This window comes from Eimeria acervulina, genomic scaffold (genome assembly GCF_000499425.1).
Source record: "Eimeria acervulina Houghton genomic scaffold, Eah_scaff38, whole genome shotgun sequence".
Taxonomy (NCBI): Eukaryota; Apicomplexa; class Conoidasida; order Eucoccidiorida; family Eimeriidae; genus Eimeria; species Eimeria acervulina.
The window spans coordinates 87,565-101,946 of NW_013549847.1; the positions used below are offsets into that span (position 1 = coordinate 87,565).

General features: G+C 48.8%; 2 protein-coding genes across 2 annotated transcripts; one reads left to right on the forward strand and one right to left on the reverse strand.

Moving 5' to 3' along the window:
- Positions 1-5,906: 5,906 nt before the first annotated feature.
- On the forward strand, positions 5,907-10,473 carry EAH_00008150 (CMGC kinase, MAPK family, putative; the record flags this gene model as incomplete). Its single annotated transcript, XM_013395716.1, has 10 exons — positions 5,907-6,372; positions 6,551-6,741; positions 7,017-7,172; positions 7,383-7,570; positions 8,035-8,137; positions 8,724-8,821; positions 9,200-9,369; positions 9,785-9,900; positions 10,122-10,189; positions 10,386-10,473. The coding sequence occupies 10 exons, from the start codon at positions 5,907-5,909 to the stop codon at positions 10,471-10,473; spliced, it is 1,644 nt and encodes a 547-aa protein (XP_013251170.1).
- A 1,225-nt stretch (positions 10,474-11,698) lies between these two features.
- EAH_00008160 (acid phosphatase, putative) lies at positions 11,699-13,478 on the reverse strand (the record flags this gene model as incomplete). Its single annotated transcript, XM_013395717.1, has 4 exons — positions 11,699-11,878; positions 12,010-12,228; positions 12,486-12,793; positions 12,986-13,478. 4 exons carry the CDS (start codon positions 13,476-13,478, stop codon positions 11,699-11,701), a joined length of 1,200 nt encoding a protein of 399 aa, XP_013251171.1.
- Between the last annotated feature and the right edge of the window lie 904 nt (positions 13,479-14,382).

Consider the following 14,382-nt stretch of genomic DNA (forward strand, 5'->3'; position numbering starts at 1 on the left):
GGGGGGGGGGGGGGGGGGGGGGGGGGGTGGGTAATGCTAGCTGCGACCCTTGCCCGGCAGCTTGGGGGCCTTTTCTTCCTCACTAACTACTCATAAGGGAGCTTTGCCGGAATATGCGGCAAAATTCCTATACTCTCCCTACAAGCGTTATCAAAAATGACGCCTCTACGCCAGCGAGTAATGCGTATTGATCATGATCTGCACCCCTGCGGGAGAGCGAACAAAGCTTGGGCGTCTCGTTCAAACGTAGTATCTGCATCCTCTCCGTAGAAGGTATTTTTGCAGCAGTAAGAATTCCTGAAGAACGACTTCGCCTTTGCCGGTCTTACAAGTATGATGGGCGCCGTGATTTCGGGGAAATGGGGAAACTCTGCGTTCTTCTGGAGGTGTCCTCTCGTCTTCAGAAAGCACCCAATTGTTGGTACCATCGTTATTAGAAAGGGATATACGACAAGGGTGGAAATACTCACGCACAGACATTACCCTCCTGGGTCACATCCGGGCTATGGAATCTTTCCGGAACGTGCTGCGATGTAAGTTTGCCCCCAGATCACCAGGGAACAGGCAGTGGCACTATCGATATTGTCCTTTATCGAGGTGGATCAGCCCTTGATCAACAATGGGCTCGGAGCGTCAATCTCAGTGGTTCGTAGCAGGGCTGTCTTACAGAGAGCTAATCGGCGACCTCTCAGCCATGGCGAGCAAACCAAAGGGTGAAAGTGTGGAACTCGCTGAGGTGGTGGGGTACTTTCGCATCAAAGAGAAGAAAACGCGTCTTCCACCTCACTAGCTGGGAAGGAAGAAAACAGATCAGGAAATTACCCACACATACAACCTACCGATATATGGCCGCGAATGTCATCCCCAGAACACCTGGAGACTGGAAGGGGCCCTAACTGTTTCTTGGAAAGTATTCTGACCCGTGCACCTCGACGGTCCCGTGCAAAGGTCATGGACTGTCGTTACATGTAAGGCATTGACTATCATTTTGCTAGTATCTAGTGTAAACATTTTGGAGTGGAAGGGAGCAAAAAAGTCCGACGGGTGATGAGAGTCTCATAACGAGGTTGGGAACTTGCCAAGCCTTAATAGACACTTCTGCAGAACTGTCCATGGGGATATGAGCCCAAATTCAACGCACACCACTGAATTATGGTACTCCCTGGAGCAACAATGCGGCGTCTCCAGGATCCTGCGGGTCTCAAACGAATGTGCATATGTGAAAGTATGACCGTCAGGCTCCACAAATTGTTTGCGCACAACACGCTTGCGATTGGTGCCATCCTCAGGCAAGATGGCTGCTGAACGATAAGCTCGCTCAAAGCAGACCGGATACGAATTCTTCACAGAGAGCACGAGCAGTTCCAGATGTTGAGAACGCACGTTAGAGTGCTAATGTGGGAGAATATATACGCTTACTAAGTCTTTTACAGTCATGCATCGTTCCTTCAGTGCGTTGGTTAGCTAGGGGCTCAGTGTAACTGTCCAGATCAAAACCAAATCGGCGAATTAGAAGGCGTGTGCAGACTAGCGAGCAAGGCAAGAAAGAATGCGTCAGCCGGGAGTCGAACCCGGGTCGCCTGCTTGGAAGGCAGGTATCCTAACCGTTGGACTACTAACGCGTCCTCAGGGTTACCTGTGGCCTCAGATACTTTTGAAAGGTCAGAAGCATCCCCTTCTCCGGCCTAAAGAGGGGGTCGAAATAATTGTTGAAAGTGCTTCGGAATAAACTTGATGTTGTGTCTAGACTATGCATAAGGGTAGCCTCCTTTTCGTAGCGTTATTTCGTCCCACGCAACGGAGAAAGCTAATCGCTAAACAACACATATATACTACGCTGGCGTATACTTCGGCATTGCTGAATAATGCCAATGGAAACGCCGGCGTATGACGACGATGTAATAGGTGATGCACAACGTTGACGCAGGCATCAACTGGTTACACTGCAAACGTTGTGGGCATGCCATCGCGAGTCACCGATCGGGAAGTTCTACATTGTTTTCCTATTGTAGGTCATATTCCCACTTCGTCACAAACAGGATGCTGAGCGCCGAGGAGGCGTCTAACGACTGGCTACTGTGCGAAGGTGCATGGATCGGAAACGGAGTTGAGTATGCATGCATGCATGGGTGGATGCCCGGGAGATGCCACGGTTTTTGCAACTCATGGCAGGCCACCTCCTCTCCACAGCAGCACCGTACCCTTGAGAAACTCAACTCAAGACGCCTGAAGAATAGCAAGGACGTCGGCTGACTGTCACAAACTGTTCTATAGAGTACCACGGCTTTCAGTACAGTCCTGTGCTATAATTGAAGACTCCAGTTGTGCCTAAGCTCTACTGCCAGCTGCATGTGCATGCAAAACAAAGGGAAGCCGTTATACGCGATACGGAGGGCATTTACACAATTAGCTACTTCGCTCAGTGCTGCGGATACGAGGTGAGGGAAAATTAATATCAGCAGTCGATACAATGGACGTAACGAGGGTTCCGATCTTCTGGGAAGACTGGCGTGGAGAATAATCGAGCCAAAGATCTAATGAAATAGCCCCCAAAAGGCTGCCAACCTCTGCTTTCAGCTCCAGGCGTTCTCTGCATAGCAGGAAAAGGCCAAGGGCGGAAGCAAGCTGTGGAAAGAAGCCAACCGGTCAGGAGCTGCACCGCATCTCGCTGCAGCTACTGCTTCACGACAGCAAGCATTACTAATGATATCCGGATTCCTACCAGTAGGATGCTTTTCCGAAGGCCGCGGGGTGTGTATTCATGATTAATGAATAAGTGGGCCGCTGCTTCAGCTGTAGCCGAATTTGATCAAGGGAAAAAGAAGGCAGTGTAGTCGAGCCTGTGCACAACGACGTAGGTTCTATCGCAGCCTCCGACTGGCGGTAAACCCAATATGAAGTGCATTCTGATTTCCAAATGGATCTGGAAGTATTGTACAGATCCATTTGAAAATCGGAAGAGTTCGCAGGAGTCCTGGATTTGGCGGGGCGTTAGGTGCTGCAATTCCAGACAAGTGAGGACATATCCCTACATATCCCTAGGCTGTGGGGCGCAACCTAAGCCACCAAAAAACCTTACCCACTCGCTATCGACCCCAGTATGGCCAGTAAAAGCATTGTCGAAGCGAAGATGAAACGTATGATCAGCGGAGACGTCACTTTGTCCGGTACCACGTAGATCGCCATTTATGTTGTGAGGCCTAGCTCGTCTCCCGCTGTTGAGCTGAGCAATAATAGCAGCCCCCTGAGTTCAGGGGTAGGGGCCACTGTATCAAGGTAGAGGGTATTCGGCAGTGGCCGAATACCCTCTATTCTTGCCGGGTCTTTCGGCACTTGCTAAACTCAAAACAGCCAAATGCTTGTGTGAAAAACAAACCTGCTCGCGCATTTAAGACCCACTATTTCTCACAGTACCGCATAGAGCTCGCCGTAGGTGCTGGAACTGCTTATGCGCATGCACTTCACCGATGAATCAAACCGTCCATCCCTCATTGATTGACCCTGAGAAATGGTGATTGCCCTGTTGCTGCAGTTCGGGTGTTGCATTCACGAGTTCAAAGGACACACACGTGTACTTTAATTTCCGACTGCGGGTACGGAATACAGTCTTGTGCCTGTCGTCTGGATGCATTCGGGTCTGCAAAAACGTTCCAGTGAAGTCCAGTGATGAACAGACTACTGAACTCTGCAAGCGCTCAAGTAGTTCGTCGATCCGGGCATCGGAAAATGCTGCTTCACAATTATCATGTTGAGGGGCTTGAAGTCGACTCATTTGCGCCACCTCCCGCCCTTCGGCGTCGCCAGGACAGGATTGCGTCAAAAGATACCCCTTGACTTTTGAAGTTCATCTTTTCTTAGCAATTCGTACGCTTTCTTCTCAGTTTCCTCTTCAAGATGTGGCGTTCATCCGTACCTTGGAAAACAATGCTTGAGGCTGCTCCGGGAGTGAGTTCGATGCGGTGCGTTGGGCATCCAGCGGATGGTGGGCAGTTGGAGCTATTTGTTTCTAATAGATCTGAGGACGGTTCCTTCCATAGTGCCCAATTCTCCTGCTTGTCGGGCGTTACTTGAATTGAACACACCCAAACCGCTGTCCTTGTTAGACCATCAAAACAAAGTGCATGCATTTCTCCACCGTTCCGTGCAGTAGCTTTGCAAAGCGTGAGCGCCTCATCACCCCTTTCTGTTTGGGTCACTGCTCCCCTCAAATTTATCAGAGGACCCTTGTGAGCTTCCATCGAGCCAACAATTTAAACTAAGTGTTCCTAAAACGTAACTGGCTTCCCATTCCATACCCAGGCGTCCTGGGTACAGTGGACAAGGGCCTGGGGCTGTTGCGTACAGGAGCCACCCTGTCATTAACTGCTTCGCACCTAGTTGCAACTAATGCTCCACGGCCGTCCCACGTGCAAGAACAACCAAGCCCCCTGCGCTGCATGCGCTAACCATGTAGACCGTCGCCAAACACTTACTTGCTTCTTTGGATGCAGTCTGCAAGCAAAGTAGTGTAACACGTGCCATGTTCACATTGACCATGGTACAGTGAAGGTGCGTGTTCTTTCGCTTGTTTGCAGCTTGAGGGAATATCTGGGTAATAACGTGCTACAGGCCTGTTTATAATGTCTCTACTTTCTGAAAATAGAGCTGCAATGGAAATTTCGACGTAAATCACAGGAGCTAGACGCAAGGGGCGGCGTTGTATGCACACTCGGCAGTCTCCCGCCTCCCCCACGAGACCTGCACAGCAAAACACCACTGGTTCTAAGAGAGTGTACAGACAACTCATATTGGAGTATATTAACGAATAAGATGCACAAAAGAATAGGTCAAGAGGCATTTGTTCGCTTGAAAGGCAGATCCATCGATTTCTACGAAGGGGGCAGGACAGGAGGCCCCCCAATGCGCAACCCCCCCAAAGGATTCGGGTCCGATACATCCGGCGGTACCTTGTCCTCTATAGGGTATGCATGCTGTTCTGTATTGTGTTTAAATATCTCCTTCAGCGTTTAAGAACAAGAGAAAGATTCGGTAAAGGTCTTTAGGTCTCCTTTTTAGCCTTTGCCAGGCTCTAGGGGCGCGCGGGGGTGCAACTGCCTGGCACCCTTTGAATACCTTGATTTTCCTCATTGTTCTGTTTTTAGCGTTTTTCGCAGAAGACGTTTGTCTTTTTTTTCGGGTTTTAACATCGAGGTAGTGCCACAGACGCTTTTTCGGCCCTCTGCGACCTCCCCAGCCCCCCATGACAGCGCGCGGAACGGACGACTTGACCCTTTCCGGAATGCCACTTCATTAGGAAATCTCTTGAATTAGAAGATATATTTCTATTTATTCGCTTTTCGTGCTTTTTTTGAATGGTATAGACGCATGTGCTGTCTCGTGACTATCGGTCAGGCATCGTTGCTGGTGCCTGAGCCGACGACGCCGAGGCGGTCGGGCTGACATGCGGCAGTTTGCAGCGGAACTGGATTTCCCGCTGGAAATACAAGGTATATTTGATTGAATATTGGAATTGAATACATTCTTGGGATTCCAAGAAGGCCCGAGGAGCCGTAGATAGCGGGTGTGTAACGGATAGACGCCCGCCAGGTGTACGTACACCTCGTGTTGTTGGTGTTGTTCAACTGGACCGGTCGGACCCCTTCACTGACACATCTTTGGAGAGGGAATTTGACGGCTAGAGGCTCTGAACTCCGGCTTTTTCAGCTTTCCTCGGCTCGTGGGCCTAATTCCATCTCTCCTTCCGCTTTCGATGTACCTGCGTCTTAATTTAACCCCTCTTCTTTTTCCGCGTTTCCAGCTGAGTGCCCGCCGCTCGCGCGTCGTGGCCATGGTGTTGTAGTGGTCTTGCAAGATTTAAACATAGCATACCAGCTCGTAGCGTTATTGATCATCTCCTGTTTTTTGTAATGAGCTATCAAAAGTCGCAAGGCGCCGTCAGCGCGGCGCCGGCTGCTGGACTTGAACAAGGATACACGCAATGCGCATCGCATCCGCAGTACCAGAAACTGCAGCAGCAGCATCAGTACTCGCGCTACCAGCAGCCGCAGCGGTACGACCCTCACCACCAGCATGTGTACTACCAGCAGCAGTGCCATGGGGGGGCCCCCAACGGAGCCGCTAAACAAGCAGCAGCAGCAGCTGCTGCTGCAGCGGCAGCGGCCCCTGAATCTCCCGCCCCCTGTAGCTCAGCTCAGCAGCCGCCGCGGACTGTACAGCCTCCCGCGTCGCAGCATCAGCACCGACATCAGGAGCACGAGCAGCAACGGAAGAACCCCCATGCCGTGAAGCCCACCCGCATGCCGCATCCTCTGACAGACTGGCAGTTGCCTGAGCGATATGAACTGCACCATCTTATAGGAACAGGGTCTTACGGTGCGTTTTACACCTTTCTTTGGAGGGCTTTTCGCTGCCTAAAGCTCCCGCTTGTCTTCGAAGGAAATCAAGAACAGGGCTGTTTTTGTCATTCACTTTTGACGATGGGGATAGGCGAGAGACGAAGCTGCAGCAGCAAACTGCACTGTTGTGTATGCTGCTTTGGCGGTGCATGCAGGCCATGTGTGTGAGGTGTACGACAACCAAGAGCAGCGGATTGTGGCAATTAAGAAGATTCACCGCGTCTTTGAGGACTTGATTGACTGCAAACGAATTCTTAGGGAGATCGCAATATTAAACAGACTAAACCACGATCATATCGTTAAAATATTGGACATCCTCGTGCCTAACGACCTCGAAAAGTTCGATGTGCGTTGGCAAATTAAATTCGGCTTATCCAATCAAGGGTTTAATCGCCAAGGCGTTGAAAGGCACCCTTTTCACAAAGCTGGCTGTGCTGTGCTACATGCGGCTCGTGCTGCGCCGCTGCTGCATGCAGCTGCCGCTGCTGCATGCGGCTGCTGCTGTTACGTGCGGCTGCTTCTGCTGGTGCATGCGGCTGCTGTTGTTGTACATCTGCGGTCTTGTGTCTTTTTGTGGAGTTTTTAGTGTGGGAAAAGTGACGCTTTCTGTTATGCGCTTAGGAGATGTACGTTGTCTTAGAGATCGCGGATTCCGATTTTAAGAAGCTGTTTCGCGCGCCAGTTTATCTGACGGAGTTGCACATTAAAACGCTTCTGTATAATCTTCTCGTTGGGGTTAAATATGTTCACTCTGCGGGGATTCTTCATCGTGATCTCGTCAGTCTCAGCTGTTCCTACAATAAACCAAACAAAAGGCAACAAACCAAGAGCCAGACCCCTCGCTGTCTCACTTCGCGTTCCCCTGAAAGTTTCGCAGAGCCCAGACACTCCGGCACAACACAACGCCTTGCGTCTCGTGCCTTCGCTGCTTCTTCTGCTGTTGCTATTTTTGTTGTTTTTGCTGCTGCTGCTGCTGCTGTTGAACAGAAGCCAGCGAACTGTTTAGTGAACCAGGACTGCAGCGTGAAGGTGTGCGACTTTGGGCTGGCGCGAACGATGGACTTCCCCGAAAGACAAAACAGCCACTGCCCCGTCACACAGCAGCACGACGACATCGTCAGCGTCTCCCACACCAAAAACCTTAAGAGACAGCTCACTGGCCACGTTGTGACGAGGTGAATCACAGTGCAAATTCACCAAGTAGAGGATAAGGACAAATAAAAAGCAAACAGCACGCCGAACGGCGGCAGCAGCAACAAAGCAGCAGCAGCAGCCGCGGATCAGCAGCAGCGAACGAGCAGCAGAAACAAGAGAAGCAGGAGCATATGCACTGTTGTGTATGCCAAGCAGTGGGCCGACTACAGCTGGCCCACGGGTTTGTGGTTACAGTTTGTTACTTGGGGGATCTGTTTAGTTGTCTGTTTGCTTGCGTGCATTGTCAATTGGCCTTCTGTTTAGCCTTTTGCGGCTGTTTCTAGATTTCTGTCTTTTGCCTTTGTCGTCGTCATTTGTCTTGCGTCCTCTGTCCTTGCTTTTTGTTGCTTTGTCTTTCTGATGTGTTTGCTGTGTTTCGTCTTTCTCGTTGGCTTGCTGTTTGACTTTAAGCGCTTGTTTATTGCGCTGCTGGTATTTGCTGCAGATGGTACAGAGCGCCTGAGTTGATATTATTGGCTGAGAATTACACGGAGGCCATCGACGTTTGGTCTATCGGCTGTATCTTCTCGGAGTTGTTGTCGATGATTGTCCGTCTCCTTATGAGGATTTCTGCTTCGCTTCATTTCATTTGTCCCTCTATCACGATTTCCTTGCCTCTTATTATCCCTCTCCCCTTGAGAATTCCTGTTTCTTGCATTTTGTCCTTTTCTCCGTCTTAACGCTTTATTCTAGTTTTGTTTGTCTTCTTTAGAAGCGTTCACTGGGTAGAAAAATATGCAAAGTGCGTGCCGTTTGCGTGTGAATGGGCAAAGGGCAACGCACCTTGCTTACTCTTCCTTGTTGCTGGCCGTACACACAGGCCACTTGGTGCTGCTGCTCGTGTAGGCTTTTTGTCGGTTTCTTCTTCTTTCTGACGAAAACGAAGAAACCGACAAAAAGCCTGTGTACCGTGTGATTTATTTGGGTATTCTCGTTTTTGTGTTTTTCCTGTTGCAATTCCCGCCGTCTACATTTTGGTCTCCGTCGTCGCGTTTCTCACATGCTAATTTGCTGCTTTTGCTGAATGCGTGCACGCTGTTGAGGTGATTTGTTGTGTATTTCTTTCATGCTTCTGGGGCTGTTTTCTATGCATTTTGTTGCGAGTATATTTCTTTTCCCCTTCAATCGTTGCAGGAAGAAAACGTGGAGTCGCACTGCGACAGGGGGCCCCTCTTCCCCGGTTCTTCTTGCTTTCCCCTCTCGCCAGACCAGAAGAATGGAGATGACTCACGGTCTGCCCTCCTTGTGTTTTTGTTTGTTGGTTTGTTTGTTCTTTCTTGTTTGCTGCCCTTCTCCCTTCATGCCTGTTGGTTTGTGTCTATTGCTTCTCCATCGGTTGCTTTCGCCGTTGGTTTGTCTTTTTGTCGTCGGATCTCTTTGTGTTTGTTCAGTGTTTGCTATTTTGTCTGTCTGCGGCCTATATCTTTGTCTGTGCATTTCTCGTTCGCCTTCCCTCTTTTCTCCTTGTTTACACTGGAGTTTTTCTTAGCTTGTTTATTTCTCATTGCATTTGTATTTCATCCTCGCTGTCTCGCGGCTCTCACGTTAGTTTCCGTCCTACGCGTTGGTGCACTGTCGTCTTTTTATCTTTCTTCTCGTTGCTGCCACAGGTTGCAGACGCGCGGCAACAAGGACCAATTGAATGTCATATTCAACGTGCTGGGAACTCCAACAGAAGAAGAAATCGAAGCTTTGGAATCAAACGAGGCCAAACAATACATCCGCACTTTCCCCCCCAAAGAGGCGCACGACTTAGCTGAGCGCTTTTCCGCTTCTTCTCGTCCGCTAATATCACAAATACACAGTTAAAAATAACAGCAAATAAACGATAATAAATGACAAATTAACATATAATAAAGTAAAGACGGACAAACAATGCATTTGCCTTTGGTTTTTTGCCTTTGGTTTTTTTGTTGCGTTCTGCCGTTTTGTCCGTTCGGATACACATTCTTGATTCTCCTCATTTTACGGGCCCTCGAAAGTGTACATAAAGGCCTGTATCTAATATAATTTGTGCATATCCATCCATCCATATATATATATATATCTACAATAGATAATATACTACATCTTGTATATACAACACATGCATCAGTATCTCGTATGATACACTTTTTCATCTTGTAGCGGGAATGATGTTCTCCCCAAATCCATTTGTTTGTGTTGCTTTTTGCACTTGTTTGTGTCTTGTTCAGCCGAGGCTTTAAATTTGCTCAAGCGGATGTTGGTATTCAACCCGAAAAGACGAATTTCTGTGGACGAGTGCCTGGCGCATCCATTCTTCAAAGAAGTGCGAAATCCCGCCATCGAGGTTTGTCTTTGTCTTTATGACTTTCTTTTCACTCTCATTTACTCTTGTTTCTGAGAAGAAATGCTCGTCTTCTCTGCCGTTGTTTTGGCTTCTCCTGATGGCCCTGCCAACTCTAGATTGACCGCGTCGTCCACCGCACCGCTAGGAGCTGTTCTTGCCTTTTCAAATGGGCATAGGAGTTAGGGTCTAGGGAACGTATTTTATTGTATGCCGTCTTTCAGGTCACCGCCAATGAGAAAGTGCGACTTCCGTTTAACGACTGGGCCAATATGGATGAGCCTCAGCTGCGGTGCGAATGCCCCTGCACCCTTAACCTTACTTGCGTGTTTTATGCTTTTTTTTTATTTCTGTCGTTTACGCCAAAAAAATGTAGTGACTGTCAGATACTTGCGCAAACATCTGCATCTCCATGCTGCAGTATAGAGATGTTTAAGGTTTCGTTCGTTGGTGCGTTTTGCCTGTTTTTGTTTTGCGTTCTTGTTCAGTCTCGGATTCCTACGGGAAATGCAAAGATTTCATCCGAACCTGCAGCTGCCCAAGACCCTCCTGGAAAGAGCGAAGATGTGCTCCTGAACAACGACACGCAGTCCACTGCTCCTACATCGACGGCTACTGCTGCTGCTGCTGTGCTTTCTGCAACAACAGCAGCAGCAGCAGCGTTCGTGGGATTTTCAGCTGCGTGGAGATGTATGGGGCGGACGAGGGGAAATACGACCAACGGGTGCAGGTTGTTGGCAGCTCCGCTCCGTTTTTCTTTTTGCCTTATTACATTCATTAAATAGCAGGAAAAGAATGGGAAAGAAAATAGACAAAGAGGAAGAAGACTGTTGTTGCGTGCTGCTGGCTCGTTCCTGTGATGATGCCGTCCTTGTTTGCCTTATCAGCTCAGCATCCCTCCCACACACTCACCGACCGACAGATGTTTAGTGCATTTCTTTTCTTCATATTTGTGCTGTCGGTTTGTTCGCTTTGAGGCAGCTCATGTACTTCATTTGCTTCTTCTCCAACCGTCTTCTCTTGCTCTCTCAGTGGGAATTCGTTGTTCGGAACGCAATATGTGTTTCTCACACCAGCACCTGCTGCCGCTGCTGCAGCAGCAGCAGCAGCTTTCCTCAATTCGTTCTGAAGGCCACTGAGCACTTCTTGTGCTTTCTGTTGCCTCTTAAAACAATGCCCGAAAGTTGGACTCTTCCCCGAATGCGCTGTGAGCAGCTGAGGTGTACAGACACTCAACTCTTGCGCCGTTCGCGCTTCGGTATTTGTTGCTGCTGCCTCTGTTTGTCTTAGGAATCGAACTCCAATACAAACAAAAGCAGATTCTCTTCTCTCGACGCATGTACAGTAGCTAGACTGTAATGCAAGAAATGGGTTTTCTGTTGCTGATCAAGCGGCACGAACCCGCTACTGCTGCCTATGCTGCTACATCATCTACTTCACGTTGAAAAACGCATGACAACTGACAGAGACAGCAAATTAAAAGGTTTATGCCGAAAGCGAAAGAAGAGACAGTCCAGGCCGAAATACCGATATATATATATATATATATATATATATATATATATATATGTTCCGTGCGGTGTACGTGCACGCCGATACGCTGCGATGCATTATCCATCTCATTACAGTGCTGTAATTGCATTTGTAAGGCGTGCCACATGATTGAACACGCAATACTCAGACTAATTTGCGCTGCATGCACATGTACGTACACGGTTGGAGGACGGCAGAGTGGGAGCTGTCAGTTCGGAGGCGGTTTAAAATAGCTAAAGCTCTAAAGCAATTTAAATTTCCTTCATGTTCATTTCATTGCACGCGAAATGCCAGTTGCGATGCCCAGGGTGCCCAAGAAAGTCAAAATGCAAAGACCAATGGTCCCGACCACTCGAACGAAAACGTCTTTACCCGGCAGCTTCCCCATCTCAGGCACCGGGAAATAAGTCACTTCTGGCATGTCAGTGAGGTAGTTGAACTGGTCGATCTGAAACAAAAACCAGAGAAAAACAAATTAAAAATTGCACAGCGTTCACGTAACAAGAAGAGGATGCATGTTGTCGAAATATTAACTTCTGTGGTGTATGCACTCCGGGGCACGCAGCTAAGAGGTCTTACGGTGGATCTCTCTGGCCTGTTCTTCAGTGGCTGTTTGTGCTCGTATAGAGTTTCTCCGTTTTCTCCGTTGATGAATTTCGTGACAAGTCCCTCAGCTGACATTTCAAAGAGACAGAAACCCTTGTCGCCGCTGAAGAACTTCGAGCCTGAGGCTTTCACGAGAGCCGAACCGCCAGAGAGGGATCCCGTACCACAGTTGATGTAGGAGATATCGTCGTCCTGAAGGAGTGCAGACAAACCGAAATACGCGGGAATAAGTGATGCTGCAGTGGAAGAACCGTCAAATGCTTATACAGCTCGTCTTTCATAATCGTGTGCTGAACTTCGCTTCCGGGTGAATGCAACAGGAATAAGCGCATCATTCTCACGCCAAAGCACACGCTAAGCCATACATGAAAGCAGTGGTCGGGACCACTGGTCTGTGCAGGAATGCTGCAAGCATGCATAGTGTATATAGAGGCAGACAGATGGCGCACCTCAATGACTTCCATGTCGCGATCGTATCCAGAGATGTACGCGTCTACTCCGGCTTTTTTCAGTAACGGCTGCAGGTAATACTGCAATGTTGAGTCTCCCTTAGATGATCCGCTACTGTAAACCGGCCGGTTGCCCACTACAATGATGTAATCGAACACTTTTGGAGCTATCTCTAAAGTCCTCTCGAGGTCCTTCCATGCCTTCTCTGTTACGTTTCCAAAGGGGAAAGCAGAGGAAAGAACCCAAGTGTCCACAAACACCATACCCACGCTCATGTCTTTGTGCCCGGAGCTGATGAAGGCGCTTCCTGAAGAACAAGTAAAACACACAGCCCATTTCAACAGAAGCCTCTTAAGGAGAACAAAGGCTAAACAACCAAAAAATAAGGAGCAACCCTTTAAAGTTAGAGCTGCTTAGCTGCAACAGCTGCTGTTGCATCAACTGTTGCAGCTGGTGACATAACCCCTTGCTTCAGTGGAAAGTATCAATGAATACTCACCAGTTGTGGCAGCGAAGTGTACGGCGTAGTGGTACCACCAGTTGGGTAGAGTCCATTTAGGTGAGTTTGAAACGAGATCTGCTTCGGAGCCTTCACCGTAGACAAGATCTGTTCTTTCGCGCATTGCGGTGTAATTGCCGGACCAGTCCTCCGCACCCAAGACCGTCAAAAATGGCATTTTAAGAGAGCCGTTTTCATCAGAGTAGACATTTTCAAACGATTCCTCCCACTTGGTGTCGTTTGCGCCGGAAACGCCATTAGGGAAGTTGCTACCTGGGCTGACTAAGAAGCTGATGCGCTGTTCAGCAGCAGCCTTCTTGAGGGTTTCCGCGACTTCTTTCTGGCCAGAGACGTCAAAACCCCAATTTCCGATAGCTGCAAAACGTAACTGGCATTGAACTGCCGGGACTTCCACGACGCTGACGAGGATCGCAGCCGCCAAGGCCACCCAACGGACGCACGGGCTCGTGGAAAGCGAAGCAAACCGAGCCATTTTGGGGTATTTTTTGAGCTTTTAAAAGACGTCCAGCAAAAAATTGAACTTTTGGTTTATCAGGAAGGCGGAGACCAGCCGAATTATCCACGGATTCCGCTGATCAGCTTCCTGTGGTCTGCGTCGGTCTGGCTTTGCTGCGGAGCGAAAGGCAGACCGAGGACCGTTGCAACTTCCGCTATCTACGAACTGCGAAACAAATATATGAACTTTCCTATCTCAGGAACAAATACTGGGGTTTACAAAGCTATGCATGCTTCTTGTTGCCCCCAATGAAATCAGACGCATCTTGCCTCAGCTAGTCAGTAACTGAGCCGACCGGTCGTCCGCAGCCCTCCAGCCAACGCCGCCGTTCAGCTGTTCCGCACACAGGCAAAATGTTGTGAATAATAAATAAATAATATGAAATCTTTGATGTTTTCCCCTCAATTTACAACTAATATAATCAATTTGTCCTCACAAGGAAAAGAGAGGAAAGAAATTGCAACGGCGTAGACAGTGCCGCCGGCCTTTGTCGGCTGCGGCTTGCTTGCCTTGATCGCCGCTGCTAATAGGAGTTCAGGGTTGTAGCCGCTGCTGCAGCTGCAACCCTGAACTCCTATATTAGAAGGCAGAAAACTAGTTCTCGTTTTAATTTTTATTTGTATCCACAGTCTAAAATGTGTGCAATATTAGCATCAACTGCCATGATGCCCCGGCTTGGTGGTACCATGCTCAGTATATTCTAATTCTTCAGCGCTCACTAATATTGAAAAGGAAACTTCAGGCACCATGAGAAAGACTGGAAAAATACATTAAAGCGCCCCTTCCCACATCAGACTACTGTCTAAATATTTTTAAAGCACTCCCTCCATCACGTAGGTTAGATAATAATGAACCCTTCATCGCCTCGGGCAACAACAAC